The 19,428-nt window shown below is 38.1% G+C and overlaps 2 protein-coding genes across 2 annotated transcripts; one reads left to right on the top strand and one right to left on the bottom strand.

The window, feature by feature from the left end:
* The first annotated feature begins 115 nt into the window (after window positions 1–115).
* On the top strand, window positions 116–5,349 carry LOC111270498 (transmembrane protein 9B). The gene is made up of 5 exons (XM_022850753.2): window positions 116–578; window positions 2,040–2,126; window positions 2,450–2,542; window positions 2,851–2,951; window positions 3,946–5,349. Exons 1-5 carry the CDS (start codon window positions 397–399, stop codon window positions 4,104–4,106), a joined length of 624 nt encoding a protein of 207 aa, XP_022706488.1. The 5' UTR covers window positions 116–396; the 3' UTR covers window positions 4,107–5,349.
* LOC111270497 (uncharacterized) lies at window positions 4,819–8,849 on the bottom strand. The gene has a single exon (XM_022850752.2). It carries the CDS (start codon window positions 7,482–7,484, stop codon window positions 6,378–6,380), a length of 1,107 nt encoding a protein of 368 aa, XP_022706487.1. The 5' UTR covers window positions 7,485–8,849; the 3' UTR covers window positions 4,819–6,377.
* Between the last annotated feature and the right edge of the window lie 10,579 nt (window positions 8,850–19,428).

Genomic DNA, 19,428 nt, shown 5'->3' with positions numbered 1-19,428 from the left:
TTGTTACTTGTTCAGTTAATGCTCGCCGCTCTTCCAGGTGCTGGGTTCCGCTCGCGCAAGATCCCAAACAGTGCACACGTTTATCTTGTGTATCGATTGTTTTTGGTAAGAAAGCAAGAACACAAACCGACTTCTACGGTGTTTCATCTGTCTGGTGTATGTTAGTTACTGACTGGGTCTGTGATGTAGACCGAAAAGTATAGTAACGCTACAAGTGAAAGCTGTAACTGCACAGTCTTGTTTCTGCACCACCCTGTGCGTCCGGGTTCACCGAATCCTATGAATAGTTTGGCCAGTTATCAGTACGACAGATGTAGTCACATTGCGTAGTTAGATTATCTCTTTGGATTCTTGGTGTCGACAAGTGGCAGAAGCTTCAGAAATACAACTGAAAGGATGGTGCAAATATTGAGCTATCATTTATTTTTGATCGTATTTGTGGTGGTAACGTTTCCAGTCTCGTGTTGGGCTCAATATGAAGACGTTCGTTGTAAATGCATTTGCCCTAACGCCTCAGTCGTTGGAAGTCAATCTGGCAGCAATCGGAAGCTATACATCAAAAATGTAGTTCCCCAAAGGTACACCAGACGAAGCTTTTCTGGGGTATTTTCTAACTGTTTTTATTATATGATCATGTATTGGCGATGGAAACAAGTTATAATAGATATTTTAAATATTAACTTCAAAATTACATTTCTGGTAAATACTAATAGACTGGCTGTGTCCACGAGGCGGTACCATTAGATTTTTGGAGAAACCAAGTTGTTATCTTTGTACAGTCTGTAATTAGTTTGAATGTGTTATTTTAATTTTTATAATTATTACTAGGTTATCATTGTTTCTTCACGATAAAATACAACGATAACTAAAAAGCTATTGATGCTGTTTTTCCCATAGGATTTTGCACGATCCAAAAAATTCAGCTAATTTCTATAGCAGTTTCGCATAAGCAACCTTCATATCTGTATTTGGTTTTGCTTTGGTTATTTTTAATAAGCACTGGACAGTTTGATATAAAACATTTCCTTTCATAGACAACAACAATTTATTAAAAAAAAAATTTGCGAAGTAATCTTCGAACTTGTGTTAGTTTTTTTTAATTTGCACTCTGTTTGAGGTACCAAATATATGTCGTGCTGTGTCGTGTTATATATTAAACGTGCATTATTCTGTAAAAGTATCAATTTCTGCTTCTACTCTGTCTGGCTCATATTCACTTCAAGATGATTTTTTAGTTAACGAGGCATTGAAGCGTGTAAGGTTTAAAAAAAAAATAGCTATATTTAAACTGTTTTATCTGCGTCTTTAAGGTCTAGTAGTAATATTGCGTTGGATCGGCTGAGATCATACGGGGCCGAGTTCATCTATTGCACTTCATCAGTTTGTCATCTCAGTAAAATTCACAGTGCAACGAATCAATTTCTATTCCTACTACTAGACTATAGAGAACCGCACGTCCCTGTTTGGATACGCGAATTGACCTTATCAGCAACTTTTATGGCGTTGTCTAGGACAAGTCTTATACTCACTAGAGCAGGAAAACCTATAGCTCATAAAGTAGGCTGTTTTAAATAGTAAAAATTGTGTCTTAGGGCCTTACAGTGATATTATGAGGGATTAATTCTGCGTAGAAAGCACCCGTGATCTTCTAACATGACCTGATTAATAATTATAATTAGTGTACAAATACATGTATGGTCAGAGCCGACTTAGTGACAATGACTAAGGATAAGCTATGCAGTCAAAAATATATAACTGGCAAAATCTTTTAGACATGCTGAGGGCACACAAATATAGAACAAGCTCGAAATAGGTAATATTATATAAGCGATATCAGCGTGGTCAAACATGCGAGCAACTAAATTTACTACTATTACAAAGATTAGATTAAACAAGAACTGTTATCCTTTCATTTACAGAAAAACCATGAACTTATTTTCTATGCAGTTATTTGGTAGTATATTCGTTGAAATATATTTGAGCAGAGTGCCCTTGTGGAAAAAATGCGCATTGTATGAATATTATTTGTATGGCTTCAGATGTAACTGCGAAGGTGTGGTGATGCCCCATGTGGACACCGACCTACGAGATAAAGCAGCTGAATTCTGCCCACGATGCGAGTGCAAGTGAGTCAAAATGACAAGTGCATAAGGTTCAGCGTATGAAATGATTTTATTTAAATTTTTTACATATACAAAAGGAGTGGAACTTTATGGCCTATATGAAGTATATAATGGTAAACTGTAATCGAAGACGACACATAATTTTCTCAAAGCAACAGTAGGAGGATGCATTTCCATTTTTATCATTTTCTTCTAGATTGTTCTGCAGGCGACATTGTGGAAATATGCATAAAAACAATCTAAGGTAACCCGAATTACTCCATTCGGGAATGTCCAACAAGACATGATGACACTCTTTAGTAACTGCTAAAGTAATGAAATTTCAGGTACGAGATACGAAATACGATGACAATTCGTGTCTGCGTAATCCTCCTCATCTGTGTAGTTGCATTATTGACGCTCTACATGGCATTTCTGAGGTGGGTTTCGGAAATAACATAAGCATAGGTGCTAAAAAAGCAGCAGCATATAAGAGCTAGGCTCAAACGAATTAAATATAACGCAGAACAAAAAATATATCAGTGTCTTAATTGTGGGATGAATCTTAATGATATTTACTTATTTTCATTCGAGTCTAGTGATTATCGTATATCTACTTATATTATGAATTCTGGGCATGTCATGCTTGTTGTACGCTTGTCGATTTTAATAAGCGACGAAGTAACATTGAATAATAATATTAATTATAATAATAATAATAATTGACGTTTTTTGCGGTATATTGCAGATGCTTAGAGCCACTACTAAACAAGCGCCGAGGCGGTATTGTTAAGTACGAGGAGCACCTGAACGAAGATGTAAATCTTGGCGATTTTGGAGCACATGACGGTATGTGTGCAATATATGCCGATCGTTTTCAACTACCTTTAGAAACTATAAATGAGCTTCCTGATACGACATGTTTAATTACATTAGGTGTTACATACAATGTGCTTCACTAAAAGGATTCACTGACTTGTGCGTTTTGTTTTACCAAATTATTCAGTCGATTAAGCATTTATATATATACATATATATAAGCGTTTATAGTTAAGATACAATTACTGGCGAGACAGTAGTGAACGATGGATTCAGTTATCAATTTTATCAATAGCTATTTAATCAATAGCATTAATTGTTGTCAATGAATCAAGCAGTCAAACAAATTTGCGAGTGAACGGTTAATCAAAATTGTCGTGTTATGAAAAAATTGTTCCTAGAAGTTTTATTTTGTTTTGATACAAAGGAGTCGTGTAAGTTTCCACATACTGATGGCTCCGTTGGCTTATTCTATGAATCACTGCCAAAATGTTACTTCCAGTGTTATTTTGAAGGGTAAATATTCAACCGCTCTACGAGTTTCTTATTTACGAAGGCCTTTTTTATCCGACTGCTGTCAAATGGTACACGAAAAGACACTATGACATGAGCTTTAAAATTTTAGCTGGATTTCATCGAGTGCGAGCGAATTCCAGAAGGAAATATGTGTTACACTGAACAATATTCTATACAGCTACTAGGAAGTAGTGCTTACTTGGCTGGAAGTCAAGTTCTAATTGGGACCTTTTAGACCAAATAAGTCGAAAGATATGTCCGTTAACGAGCTGGAGTAAAAAATAGACTGTCCTTTCACTGAGAAATTCAACTGATATTGAAAAAATTGAAACAAGGCCTTTTTCCTAAGGACGAACACTATATACCAGGTATGCACAGTTTAAGAATGAACAGTCAAGGATCATATATGGACGGCAGAAATGTATGCAATTTTCTGATGTACTAATCTGAACAAGGCTTGGCCACAATTTTGCATGTATATTCATACTGCATTTCTGCCTGTTTCCAGGTAATATCTCGTCAGAAGGTGAATTGCAGTTACGAGGTGCGACGAGGGTACGATCTGGCTCTGGAGTTCTGGACAAGGTTGGTGCACAACAAGATCGATGGAAGCGACAAGTCCAAGAGCAAAGAAGAAATATCTACGATAAGCGCACGATGCTAAACTAGGCCGCTTTGTGTTTAGTGACACTAGTGAATTATGAAAGCAACGGTTGAAATGTGCAAAACTGGGCGATTATTTATATGAATCTCTTTTGAATATCATTTGTCGAAAACGTAGTGTACATTGACTCCGTCTTCAAAATTGTGAAATGTCAGTTTCACTAGACGACTTCTTCGCAAGGGACGTCAACAAAGAAACGTATGACCAAACGGAGTCTTGTTAGCTTTGGAGAGCTTCTCCCATACGTAGAGGATAATATGTTATTGAAAAACTGTTTATCAATCAAAAAAGAATAATTTAAAACTAGCGGCATATGGATTGATGTGGCGAGTGGCAACGTTTTAAGATCACTTGGTGAAATAGTATTTTTTAAAAGCCTAACTTAAGATTAGGTACGCCAGTGTTCGGTTGTTGACCTAATTTTCAAGTTGGGTGCCATGAAATTTACTATAATTATATTTAACGTCTAAATGGCAGAAGATGTTCATTGAAAATTAGCGGAATATTCAAGCAAACTAAGAGTATAATATTTCAAAAATGTACTTGCACCCTCATAGGAGTTCCGGTGCGCGGTTAAGCATTATATAGTTTCTTACTTAAACGCGACATATTTGAAATCCATAATTTATTTTTTGCGAAGTGAACCAATAGAACAAAACACATCAGTTATAATGGGAAATATAGATAATAGCATTGATGAAAATGAGTTGATTACTATTTCTTTCCAGATCATTATTTTATTAATTTCAAACATTTAACAAAATCATTAACACAACCAAGTGAATTTCAGCTCTAAACAGTGAATCAAGTTTAAACGAAAATGAGGAATTCAGAGCGGTTAATTCATCGGTGGCTTCCCGTATCGTATGGCTAAATTCCGTTAGGTTTCGTAAATACGTAAAAGCAAACGGCTAATATGTTTTTTTACAATGATAGAAATCTATTTCATCGTGAGCTGTGACTGGCGAAAGCTGAAACGAATGCTAATAAGTATTCAGTGTAAATAGGTTGTAACCGACAAATATTACCCAGTCTCAGCAATGTAATAAATTTTATTTTAGCACAGTTTACAAATCAGTAACGAAAATTACTGTATACAGTAAATTGTGTTAAAGCAATACAGTGCTAAGGCAGAGGTATATGACAGTTGTATAGAGTAGACGGATAAAAATCCGTTAACAGATCTGTAATCGTAATAATAAACCATTAAATTCGTATTAGATGTCTAATAAAAGTAGACCTAAATAAGGGAGTTATTTTCACTATAAGGGCTTAAAGGCTCTATGGGAAGTATTCGAAATAGGCTAGCTTTCAACGATAATCTAATTAGACAGTCTTAAGTCGCTCACTAATTGTTTGAACATCGCCAAAAATGATTCTCTGCCAATATTTTTAAGCTTGTGGACATTCATAGACACGTTGGAAAACCTTAGGAAATAATTCGCTTATGCTTTTACTTCAAAGACTTTTTGTTTAATTTGCTTTTCTTAACCTTTTTGTCGTCAAAAGGCGTGTATATCATTTACATTTTACAAATAGCCAAAAAATATGGAAAATACGCATTTTATAATGTGTTAGTTGGATGAGCTATTATTCAGTGAGTGGTTTCAGTACACTGGAGGATATCGTGAGTTATTTTTCCAACCAAATATGTGGGTAGAACCGAAACAGAATGAAAGAGAAGCTCAACAATTGAATCAGATGCGCTTCAGTACCTACAGACGAAACCTTCAAATACTGAACGAAGTTGTTTCATTCAGTAGGTACTCTTTATTATTCACAACTACACAATTATAAAACCTATATCTTCTTGAATGGCAAGATGTGCATGTTAGTCGAAGGGTTGCGTAGGTAAATTTATGCGGTTCGATTAGTGATAATAATTTTTAATATTACGATGAGGTTTAATTGTCATTACTTATGTATGTACATAAAGGATATGTGCATAAAAAAAGAAAAGCTCTATTGGAAGAGTGCATGCTTTGCGAACATGGTCTACGTGAGTTTACTTTTTATGGCTATTCGAGATGAGAGCGGTAATCGCAGCCTTTAGTTCAATTTGTTCTCCCAAGTAAATTACAGATGTGGCTTCGGCGCACTATTGCCAACTGGTAAGATCACAGATCTGTTTACTTAGCAACTAAATATTTATAATTACAATTGCATATATAGATTAAAGAAGCACAGCCGTAACTAGTATCTGGAAACAAATATCCTCATTGCACGAACAAAGATGTTCTACAACAAAAAAAAAGCTATCTTAAACAGCTTTCCTATTAGATTTGAACTTTAACAGCGCCCCGAAGTTTAGCTGAACGCGACCTAGGATTTTGTTCAATCTCATCCTCAGAAGGCGTCACCACATCCTTGAAAATAGAAATCCATTTAGGTCTCATCTCTGTGGGCTTATGCCATGCCCCAGCATTCCGATACTTTTGAGCGATAGTGTGTGAAACAGGTTCATCCATATCAACTCCTGAAAAGTGTCTCTTAACGATTCGATCCTCAAGGGAATGAAACGAAATCACAACAGCTTGACCTTCGTTATGTAAAATATCGTACATAAGGTGCAATCCGCGATTCAGTTGATTGAGCTCATCGTTGACGAAGATACGTAGTCCCATGATTGCTTTAGTGGCTAGATTTACTTGCCTACCAATCATATCCGTGCGAAAGTGGCTGGGCGCGAACGCAGCCTCTACCACTTGACAGAACTCGCCTATGGTTCGTATCTGCTTCATCTCGTATCGATAGCTAATTATGGCGTCGGCTATTTTGCGTGCATACTTCTCCTCTCCATATGTTTTGAAAATTTTTGCCAGTGATTCCGCACTCAAATGGTTTACCAGCTGCGCCGCTGTCGGGCCTTGGAGGTCGGCAGGATTCATTCGCATGTCGAACGGGGAGTTTGGCTTCGATGAGGAGAACCCCCGGGCGCTGTCCATTTGCATCGACGAGCACCCGCAGTCCACCAGGATTCCCGAAACAGATCCAGCAGGAACACCTGCATCAGCCAAGACATTTCTTATTTCAGTAAACTTCGCTACTCGAAAGTCGAATCTACTCCCGAACTCTTCTTTAAATTCCGTAGCGATACTTTCTACCGATGGGTCTCGATCAATGGCCACGACTTTGGCACCGCGTTTTAGAATTTCGCGCGTGTGTCCTCCTGCTCCGAATGTCATATCTACAAACGTTTTATCGGGCCGGACATTCAACGCAGAAATCGCCTCTCGTAGTAGTACGGGAACATGTTTCCGTTTTTGTATAGAAAGCGCTTGTTCAGACTTTGCAGTAGCAACAGTGAAATCTACCAGGCCACGACTCCAGTGCCGTGGTTTAAAGTAGCGCCTAATATTTGTACTATACATATTACGCCACATAATAAAAAGTAACGTCTATTAAAAATATAGCTGCGAAAATTTTATTGTGGAGGTCATTATACTGCCATCGCAAACGTGTGTTGTCTCGCTGGATCCACGGAAATTAACTCTTACTGTTACTCAGAAGCCCTGTTAGGACAGTCAACTTGTTCAAAGCGTATTGAATACGGCGGGCGCGGATTTTTGTTCGACCGGGTCCACGCATGGAGTTGCTAATAAACAGCTGGTATATTGTAGCGCAACATTAGACACCAAAACTGATAGAAAGGTCAGCAAGTTTACGGATCACTTTCTCTTGCAAACACTGCAAAGTGTTTTTAAAGAATCACATGCGCAGCGTAGGCGCAGACTATAATGTGTACTAAAAAGTAGAAGCGGCGCAGCATCAATTTCTGGTTCGATCAGGCGAAGCACATTCAAACACGTTCGAAATACCGCGCAGTCTGCAGGTAGTGCCAGTATTGGTTAATGTCGGCTAATTTCGAAAATGTGGGTATAATGTGTACTGCTTGCGTTTGAAATGAACGCGGTTCAACGATGAGTATCCAAGAGTTAAGGAAAAACTGAGAAAAAGCTGGCTAAGTGTTCGACGAGCCCAGCTAAGTCTACAGCGGAGTAAGTTCTTGTTGCGTAAAACAGAATAGAACATAATTGTACGAACAAGGACATCTTGAAAGTTAGATAAGCCTTTAGGAAAACTGTCAAAATGCGATTCTTCTGAATGTAACCTGCTATGGCATTTGCTCCTTTCGTTTTTCGTGATATTTCATACTAATTCCATGAAATTTCTATATCGCTAAATCAGAATTTTGACATATCTATTTATTAGGTCGTTCAGTATGAAACGTAACATGGGAAATTTGAACTTTTACACGGGCTGAGTTTTTTTTGTTTCCGATCGAAGTATACACCATTATTATTTATGACTTTTAACCATTTCGAGGATAATTTATTTATTTTGTTGCTGGGTACAAGAGTCGAGGAAGTTTCGAAAAGGAATAGCATAATGTTATTGAAACTTCATTGACTTGTCTAGTTAGGATTTGTCAAGATTTTCAAATAAAATAATGGTTTGCGAGAACGATTTTTGGCGGGTATCAATGACAGAGATCTGCTAACTGCAATTCTTGCTGGACTGGTGCAGCTGTAGTGGAAAAAACCTGCATTAGACCACCAAACATATTCTATAAGCTTTTACAATTGTACATTCATTTTAGGGTGATGTGCTGCGGGTTCAGTTTCAGCCACTCACTGACACATTATCTTAGGGAATTTATTTTTCATCGGAAGCTGTAGTTCAGTGCAATAATGGTTCACTATTGTAAAAGAAAAATAAAGCAAGCGTTCAACTATGTATCTGTTTTTGATCCACGTTGAAATCATTCATTTTTTACCCTATTGATTTGACCACGGGAAATAAGTGTAGTATTTTTACATACATCAAACTTAGAAGCTAACATTTGCAAACTTTGAAATAGGTAGGATTTCCCGAGACCTCTTGACTCTGTGTTATTCGTCTTTGCAGTAAGTCTTCAACGGAACTCATTTATGAGTTTAAAATTTTCTTCCCAAAATTTTTGTAGCAACAGCTGACGGTGGCTTTGGTATTAAACCCTCTACGGAGCAAAAAATTTGTATGCTGGGTTATTTCCAAAATCGAACTCAAATCAATGAACCGATCGAATTCTCTAATCTTTCATAGTTTTCTACGAATAGCCTGCTAAAGGCCCGAGTGACTATATTCGTGCCAACGGTTTTAGGTTTGAAAAAACACACTTGCATCTCGAATACAAATGAAATTTCGCAAAATGTCGCCCCGTTATCAGATAGCATCATGTTTATATATGTGGTTGATGTTAATCATCTAGACCTAATAAGTATATAAATGCATATTTTGTATGAATATTCTTATATTAATTATTCTATGATTGCTTGCAGATTTGTGTGTTTTGTAAAAGCTACATGCTATACCCACAGTAAATCCTCCCGGATCTGTAACCGGATTTCTCACACATTGACCCTACTGTTTTTATTCTCAGCAAAGGCTGAAATCCCTATGCCCAAAATACGTCTGCTGTCGGCGCTACCGCCCACAGTCTAGTGCGAACCAATTCGTAATATCTTAAAATTGAAGAAAAGAACGATATGCACGCGGCTTAAACCCTCTATGATTAGAGTTTTAGGTGCGGTATCGACGTTGAACATTCTATCAGACGGTTGCTTTTCAGCACGTAACGAAATCTGGCCATGCCTGGACATTAACCCCAAGACTAAGCCTATTATAAGAATAAGATTAAGAACTAGGAAAATTAAGAAAGCCTAAGAACCCCTAAGATTAGCAGGCAAATAGGTCACACGGGGACGCGTTGGCTAAACCCTATTTCCGATAACTGGATACAGGGAATCATATATTTCGATGAACTTACAATGAACTTGAGACCTCGTGATCGTGAGTCCGTCGTTCTTAGCACTTATCCATTGCGACGGTCACAACATACTTTTTTATGTATATACATATTTAGATTATAACGTGGTACATGTTTTCCAGTCGGTACTTTATTTTTTTTATTTACACAATATTATAGCGATCTCGTCCAGATGTATATCTACCTTGTCTCACATCTTCTTACCTTATAGTTCTAATTCTAGCGCTTATTAGTGCCACAATCCCAACGAGAGGGTGCATGTAACACTGTAAAGAAAAAGCGGAAGTTTTTTTAACTGCACTTTTGTGACTCAAATATACAGTGTTTATTCCCCCTAAACCACAAGCATTTAATACTTAGGGCATTTAATACATATTAAATTTTAACGTAGTAATAAAGATGTAATTCGAAAACATTAAATGTACGAAATTTTTTTTATTTGATAGCTGAACCAGTGAAGCTTGTTAGGAGTAGGAAAAAAGTGCTATTGCATGTCCAGTCTTCCCAAGTATTTGTTATTTGAGCCTACGTACATCTATAATTGGTCGCAGAGTCACCGCTAAGACAACTATTCACGTTGCTGAGAATGCCCCTATACGTGTTTATTCCTCCTATGTATTGTTCGACCGAACTCTCTTTGTGCAAGCCAAGAAATCAATTGTCTCGTAGACGTAAAAGTTTTTGGATCTTTTCCAAAATGCATTGTTGTATAGGTGTTCATAAGCCATTGCAAGTTTATTGCCTTTGCAATAATAAAGCGCACATTATTTATAATTACCTCGACTAACTTATACCCACACATTTACATGGTCATAAGTCCTCGCTTAAAAATGAGCTGCTTTCTTTACTGTTGTGCGTGCCATTCAGAATAACAGTATTTGGTGGAGTCCGTAGGTCTATCAGTTACTTGCTAGAAGTGCACAAACTATATACATTTTACAGCTATGTACTGTTTTTGAGAGTACTCGGATCACCACTTATTGTAGCCTCCGTGGTGAGATCCATACCCACCTCTATAATGGTGAGTACTAAAGTGGTTGCCGGGACCGCCGTGATGAAGGCCATATCCGGAGCTGTCGTAATAACCTACTTGAAGAACCAGGCCCAAACTGAATTGCTATTCCAGCGATGGCCGTTGATCGGCATTCAGCACCAGCCGAATCTTTTGACCCAGTTCATTTATATCTACCTTGGTTCGCTGGCCACCCTTCATGCAACATACTCCATGTGGCGACTTCGGCCATCCGCAGGCTGAATTGTGTATTGGTCTCGTGCACTACGTCCATTGGAAATTTGACTATAGCGGTGAACGCCGTCACCAACCTCTAAATGGTAACAGAACTCGTATGACGGTGGAGAGCCATGGAAATCACTACTGTAACTTCGGCCATGGTTGCCATCATCGTAACCGTGGTGGAAACCCGGTCCAGTTAGTTCCCCAGGTCTTTGGCCTCTTAAATGTTCTGTGTATCCGATAGGAGAGGGGTTTTCCGGGACTGTAGCTCCCGTAAGATCCTCTAAAGCGAGGAAAGTCGAATGGTCCTAGAAACGGCTCTGTATGGTGGTCAAAAGATATTTCTTGATTGAAGTGTCTTGCTGAAGCAATTACTATCATGTAGACGAAAGCACCGAAAACACTAGAAGCTCTTTTAAAGGTCACAAATATTATTAGATAACTTCATTAAAAAACTTGTGTTGACCTGTTCAGATGTAGTGTCATGTTTATAATAACCAATAAATTATCACATTAGCCAGAACAGTTCTATTCAACCGCAGTCGCGGGCTTGAAGCTTTAATTTTCTTAAATATTCGTATTAGCAAATGATATTTCGGTGGCTCGAGTTTACACTAAGGAAGGAGAACAATAAAAAAAAAGTAGCTTTTATTTAGAAAAGTCACATTTATTTTTATTCGATGTTTTATTCCGACTGCAGTAGCTTATCGATTGTTCGTTTTTTTCACTTAGGTTATCACATTTATGTTTACGAAATCAACTTCGTACCAGCACTTGTGAGAGTTTGTCCGGATATAATAAAGTCAGAGACTTGAAGATGTTTGCTGAGTTATTGACAACGCTAACGAACATTAGTCGTGAAGGCTCATCAATATCTCGTAGCAACAACATCTTAACACTATGTGAAAGTTTGTGTAGGCAGCACCCGTGAAGCCCGCTAACAATGCAGTTATCGCCTCGCAGAGAGGCATTTCAGATGCTGTTCACTCACTGCACTCTTTGTGTACGGGTTCTAATCCTCACCATTTTTACTCGCTTGGGCCTAGGAAGATCCATTGATACCGTTCGTCAGTATGTGACTCTTTATATATTTGCGCGGATACACTCATAATAGTTATTGTTCAATAGCGTTCATCTCATGCTGTGCGAGGGCGATGTGTGGGTTAGATCGTTGTCGGCCGGAAAAGTGCTTCCTTGAATTACCTTGCCATTGCTCGGATCTCGCCATGGCGCTACCCCGGACATCTGATACTTTTAGTGCTCGACAAACGGGTTTAAACGATATCGAAAAGATCGTTTCCCACTTCTAGAAGTTTTCTTTCTAGAAAAAAATCAATAGTTTGGCCATGCGAAAGCGGTATCTTTTTATTTGTTTTATTATGTGTTCTTGCTTTTTGATTGCTAATCCAATCTGCGCATTTGTCATTCTGGATCATAAGAAAATAATATGGAGTTCATAAGAAAAAGAAGAATTAAGAAAGAACTGTTTTTGTTTGTAATTAAATGTATTGGTTTAGTCTTTTTCATAGCTATCTCCACATTTCATCAAGCTGAACTGCAGAATAATGGTCTAAAAAGATTAATATTTTTTAGTTTTTCCCCCAGACAAAGAATCGGTAAAATGCTATATTAGCGTCTTCATGCTGCATGTAGATTCATCGATTAGTAATTGCTTTGATAATGCTTATAATTTACACTTTACACTGCAAGCTATAAGGAACAAGAAATTAAAAAATACATTTCTCATGCGATTTTCGAACATTACTTGATAATGTCGTTTCAAAACTTCTTTCGCCGGTTATGCTACCGGCAAAACTGGTCGAAGAAATGTACAACTGGGCTAAGCAGAGGGCTGTTTATCTAGAGCGGTTCTATTAGTGTAGGGCTCAGCCCCGATGTGAAGCAACAACCAGCAATTTTAAGCATCCATTACGTTATCCTTTTTGATTTTCCATACATATTTATCTAGAATTCTGAGAGGTAGATCAGTAGGAAGTTATTTAAAATTTTAAATGTTGATATGGTTGCTACGGATAGAAAACCTCCAAGGGCCATCACAAAAGCAAAAAAAAGTGACAGCCACTCTTGTTATCACTGTGTTATAATATATACATCGAACATACACATTTTCGTAATATCCATTTGTCGCTTATCGCACTTAATTGCCCATGTAGTATATGACAAATATACAGTGTTCGGATTGCTTTAACCTAATTGAAAATGTCTTCAATAATATTCAAATCTCCTTAATTAATAAAAAATTATATAGAAAAATCTACGCTTGTGAAAGTTGCTCTCGATAGGTTCATATGCGTTAATTCGCCAAAAAAAAAGCTTGAAACAAACTACGGCAATGTTATATGAACGGGATATCTTCAGTGAAATTTCATATCAATAGGCTACTATTAGTAAAACAAATAAGCTTGAGCTTGCGGCAGTAAATAGTATCGCATCGACCCATAATGTTCTGGTCGTATATTTCCGTAGTTCATAGTTTCACTTTGCGATTCTTCTGCCTGAGCTACGCATAGCATATATATAAAACTCCATATTATAGACATATAGGTGACTTTGTTTATAATTTGAGTATAATAATTAAGTTACTAATCAATAAATTTGCGGACGTTTAGTGAGCGGTGGGTTCGATTGGCAATCTCTTCTCGAACACTTTGCCTGCCCCAGAGAAGAAACTGTTACGTTAACCGTTGCAAATATTTAGAAATAAATATTTGCAATAGTTAACGTAAGTCCATAGTGTACCTAGACGTCGACATGTTTGATTGTCATCACAGTTCACTGTTGTTGCTCGTTAAAGTGTTGTCTAGTGTAACCACGCAATCTAAGAAAGATAGTTAATTTGTGAAGAGAGTTTGGACGCTTTTCCTTCAGACGCGTCGCTGGCGTTGAGAAGGCAAAGTGTCTCACTGTGACAAAAACTCGCAACACCATATCCAACGACGAACCGCTTTTTTTTTTATACTGAATCCAATACTTTTCAGAAATCGGGCTTTCCCAGTGCAGTCGCTCGATTGCATCTATAAGTAACGTTTATGCGTGAAGAACGTTCAGACGTATGTATAAAAACGCGGATTCTGTTAGTCCCAATAGCAGTGGTTTAAGTAATGAAATTGATTTGTGTCTGGGTATTTTATACGCAGTATACCCCTACTAAGTTCCCCTATACCATATCAAAAATGTATTTAAGTTGTAAGTACTGAAAACGCTTTATAAGCCGACCTTTTAAGGATAATGAAAAAAGCAAAAACAAAAGCTACGCTTTTTAGTAAAGTAGAATTACATGGAACGCAAAGCACACCTTGGAGATAGTTCAGAACAAGCTCACTGTTTGTTTGCGGGTCTCGCCAACGTTCTGCTTACCAAAGCATGTGGCAGGTTCTGCGACACGAAGTTCATGCTGCACTGCTATACTCCTTGCATTATATCACCGAACAAGCAATAGATACGTCGTCACGAACGATCTCCAGTCATAAATCACTTATTGAAGTCATCAGCCATATGGTGATAAGTTTTTTTGTGATAAATAATAGCGTAACAGAAACAGGATAGCACTACGTGAATATCGTAAACGCTATGCTGTGAGGTATCACACTATTTTTTCTTCTTCTTCTTTTGCTTATTATTATTATGCGGATTATGAAAGAACCCGCGATTTCCGAAATCATGTAAAATATGTGTAATTGCGTCCATTAGACAGTTTGTCTACGACGTTTCCAAAAGCTCAAAGTACGTGAACCTTATCAAATGTATAGGTGCTTACACAATTCTAAACATTTTATTGATAGACTGATGATAATTTCGTCGTGTACCATTTGTCGATAGGCTTCTACTCCGAATGCGGTTATAGGAGTCAATGGATGAATAAGGTGAGACGTTACGAGCATGTCTGAGATCTCTGGTGTTTTTATACACACCGCACGCGTTCGGTTTTTCGAGAAACGAAAAAATAACGAGTTATCGTAGTAGACGCAGCTTTCATTTCCGACATGTCTAGCTGTATCCACGTAGAACGATTGGCAGGTGCCTTTTCTTTTAGTCTTTATTGAACTCGTCAATACCCTTGTGTCTAAATGGGAACGTCTTGCGAAGAGCCCCGGTATCTTATTCGAAATACGGAAAGATGATTATTATAAATTTTCATCAACGTTTATTACGAGCAACTGTCTCTACTTCACAACATATTGGCCTTTCGTCACCTATTTTGACGAGTGAATTTCCGTGCTCTTGATTCTTACGGCGAACGCTACGCAAGTTTACATTTTAATGGGCATAGATGCTTCGGCTCTGGCCAAGCAGTTTGCCATCCGTTGTAATTACTATCTTCACTTCCAGAACAAACCCATACGACACAGCAATCAACTATGCGATCCAACAAACCAATCATTTATGACTATTTGTGTCCATGTGTATAAGTGGGAAACATGAGGTATGCACTCCCTCAGTACTAGACTTGTGTCTTCATAAGATCGGCGGCTTCGATAGCAAATTTTACCCCGAAGAAAACTGCTCTTTGGTACAGTCGGACTTCTTATAGCGTAGTCTACGTCACAGCCTGACGAGCGAGATTCAATGTTCAGACTTGTATCAGCTACATTGTATCACATGGCCCACACATTGACTCAGTTCCTGTCGAGTAATCAAGCCGCGGGTGCGCAAGGACCAACATCCACCTATCACATCGATACAGTCATTGAAGACAACTTTTATACTATTACGTGAACCTACGGAAAGATTAGAAAATGATTAACTAAAAGATACATCTGTATATGGACGCAACGATATATATATCGATCCGTTGATTGCCCTTGGAAACATGCAGGATAGATTAGCTCTGCGTAAGTAAACGGGAGCAAGCATTAGAATGACAAACTGAAAGTGACAACAGAAATTCGTGCGTTACCACTCCTTTCCGGCAGATGCAAGCCGCTCTTTTGTCCAATGCGTAAAGCATGCTCTGGCCGAGATGCTGGGTCATAACACTATCCACGTTATGTAATGCCGTTAATCGAAATTTAGCAGTCTGTTACTTTAACGATATATGTCTGATGGTGTTCGTATAGTATGCCGCTTCAGTCCTATCGACATGTCAACAACGTTCTGTCTACGCGTCCGTGTTTAATAACTGTATCGTCCACCACAATTAAAAAATCCACCAAAGACGGGTAGTTTAGGGTTATGGGATTAGACGCATTGCACCCGGTCGGCTCGAGGTAGCACACTCCAATATATCATCCGTGTTTCACAATCAGTTGATTGCTGCTTTTTGCTCGTTAGTGGCAACGTTGGCAAGGATCATCATAGTAACGTGGCAGATCGGACGTAAACAGTGGGAGACGCAAAGTTGAAAAGGTCAGTGTTTGATTAAGATATCTATCGTTGCTACGATTGCTCTAGGCATTTTATTATTTAGAAGAACAATAAAAACAGATATATTTGCTTGTCCATTAAAGCGTTACCAATCATGGTGCAACAGCGGCCTATAATTGCGGTAGCAGACGGATTTAAGCGCGATTCTACGTGGTCCTATCCAGTAGGAAAACATCTTTTGGCTTGATGTTTCGATGCCAAACTATACTGAGAACAGTATACATAGACATGTGCATCCATTAAATGTTTGCAAAATGTATGTTTACAGGTGAGCTTACTTCTTCGTAGCTGAACGATATAGCATGGACCTGATCAATTGGCTCTCGAAAACTTCTAGATGATAATGCGCACCATGTTCATCTCTGTCTGTTTCGACACGCCCTACTAGTTCGACACGCCCGAGAGGACATGGTGAAAAGGTCAATGTAATCCTCTCTGCGAATTCGTAAAACACATCTGGTTATTAACACTCTTCTTTTCTGTAAACGATTGGTTTCCTTAGCATTGTATGGTTATTATAGAAAGTGCTATGAAGCGTTTTTTTTTTTTTTATAGAAACCGAATTAAAATATGGTGTTGTTACGATGCAAGGAACGTGTCAGATGGTTGCTTGATGCACCCTGCAGACGCGTCCACAGGCATAAGCACATGTTTATCCAGATGACCAAACATCTATGGTAGCAATGATGTGGCACAAAGGAGTACGAATTACCTGCAAAGAAGCTACTGGCACGCTTACCTTACCGTTTGTTAGAGAAAAATCTAGACCCTTTCTATTAAGATAGGTTAATAATGCCATATCGAAGAGGTTATTTCATTATTGTTTATTATAATCAGAGGAAAAATGGCTAGAAAGTAAGCAAAAGAAGGACGAAAAAGATCTAGACATACAAAGCATTTTTTAGTATTTTGGTACCCAGACGGGAGGAAAGTTGCATCATATCAGTCTCACTAATAAAAAATAATGATTTTGTACACAGAGACTGATTTCAGATATAAGTATAACACAATTTAAGGTGAGATATTTATATTTCACAACATTATACAGCCTAGTTATGCTATTTTATGTGTATAGTATTACGCAGTCTCACGGGGACTTATAAATCGAAACTAACTATCTAACGCTCTGAATTATGTCCTTAGGTTTCCACGGAGATCTGTTATCCTAGTACCTTAATTTGGCCGATTATTCATTAAGAAACAACGGTATTGCAAGCAAAGTTTTTTTTTTTTTTTTTAAATCAAAGGTCCTGATAGCATTTTATAAGTTGGTCAATTTTCAACTGATCTCCATGACTTTTGTTTGTTGCAGTTGACTCCTTATATTTATACGCCTGATATTGAAAATCAAAACATTTTATTTTTGTGTAATGTAGCAGCTGAGTCAAGAAAAACAACAGACAAAACTGTCAAATGGAAATAGAACGGGCAGATGAACAGGAAAGGTAAACTGATAACTAATAAGGAACACAGAAAGTGATATGGAATTAAAAAGGAATTCTATCTCAATTGCCCGGCGTCTGGCCTTTTCGTGAACTGAAGGGCAGGTATACTTAACTCTAATATTGGGAAAACTAAATACAATTATATTATAGAGGGTGTGTGGGATTATGCCAAAGAGAGGGAGAATAAAATATCACATTTGCTGTGCAAGCGTGAAAGAAGTCAGATTGTAGTCAGATAAATCTGAACGAAGATTCGAACGACCAAGAGATTCCAACGAACGATTGCGTAATAATTCAGATGCTACGGAAATCATCAAGAAGAAATTCGGCCACATGAATGGGAAATAAAATTGTTCATATAAAGTGTGGAAATTAACGGACGTTGGTTAAATTAATGTGCTAAGGCAAAGAACTTCGAGCAATAATGTTATGACATAAATTCATAAAGACCTCGTTATGGATCGAAAGTGATAAGCCGGAGCATTTGCTTACTTCTACAAAATGAATGCCATATTTCTTTCAACATTGCTAACTTATGCAGCGTAAAATATCATCAATTAATAGTAGGCTAATTCCGTGTAGTTTTCCAAGTTTCGTCTAGTTCTTTGATGCAGTCCGTGAGAAGTTCGTAGATTCCGGTCTTCAGCTCCGCGTTACGGATAGGCGGTGCATTTGGTTGTCGAATAAAGCGAAGTTTCTGTGGAGGAACTTCGGGCGCCAACAAGCCGTCGAATTCATAGAACTTAACAGTGTGGCCTTTGGCAGGCCTTACCTCGAAATGCTGCAAGTACCTCACTAAGAATGTGAAATAGCTAATGGTGCCAATCATTTTTCCATAGCAGGCTGTTTGCTCTCTGGAAAATATGTCCACGTAGGGCTTTTTTACAAATTTACCGCAGGTTCAAGGTGCCGTTCTAGTCGAAACACCGTTGGATCGTCAAACCGTTGAGGATTCAAGTTTTCGGTATGGACAAAGCCAGTCATGTTGATTCCGGCCGGAATGGTATAGCCTGCAAGTGTCATGGGGGCTGTCGACTTTCGAAATATATAGGGTACCGGAGAGAACAGTCTAAATCGTTTGGTTGTAAATGCTTTCGTGAAGTGCATTTCCTCATAGTGGTCGAGAGAGGGAGGCTTTGTTCCGATGATCGTTTCGATTTCTTCGACAATTTTTCGCTGATATTTAGGATACGTAAAACTGATTCGATAACGTCTTTTGCGTCAGCTCGATCCTCTCGGACATTTCGTTGGTCCTGCAGCTTTTTTAACAACTTCATCGAAGACTCGACGATAAAATTCTGCATTATATAGTTTAAGTAGATGGCGACCCATTCTGTAGATAGTTCCAGTGGATTCCTACTGGAACTATCTGCAGTATCATCATGACGAGCGGGGCAAACTTGACCACAAAATTTTGGAAAATTACCACATGTTGTAACATGTTTTTTTTCTCA

Source organism: Varroa jacobsoni, unplaced genomic scaffold (assembly GCF_002532875.2).
Source record: "Varroa jacobsoni isolate VJ856 unplaced genomic scaffold, vjacob_1.0 scaffold_1478, whole genome shotgun sequence".
Lineage (NCBI taxonomy): Eukaryota > Metazoa > Arthropoda > Arachnida > Mesostigmata > Varroidae > Varroa > Varroa jacobsoni.
Note: the sequence above shows the minus strand (reverse complement) of the source record. Positions and strands in the feature narration are given on the sequence as shown.

What these genes read in the sequence shown, in the direction of transcription:
- LOC111270498 (XM_022850753.2), top strand. Translation starts at nt 397, where the DNA reads ATGGTGCAAATATTGAGCTATCATTTATTTTTGATCGTATTTGTGGTG. An exon ending in CTCTACATGGCATTTCTGAG is followed by an intron (nt 2,543 to 2,850) that starts GTGGGTTTCGGA and finishes GGTATATTGCAG; the next exon opens with ATGCTTAGAGCCACTACTAA. An exon ending in CGATTTTGGAGCACATGACG is followed by an intron (nt 2,952 to 3,945) that starts GTATGTGTGCAA and finishes GCCTGTTTCCAG; the next exon opens with GTAATATCTCGTCAGAAGGT.
- LOC111270497 (XM_022850752.2), bottom strand. Translation starts at nt 7,484, where the DNA reads ATGTGGCGTAATATGTATAGTACAAATATTAGGCGCTACTTTAAACCA.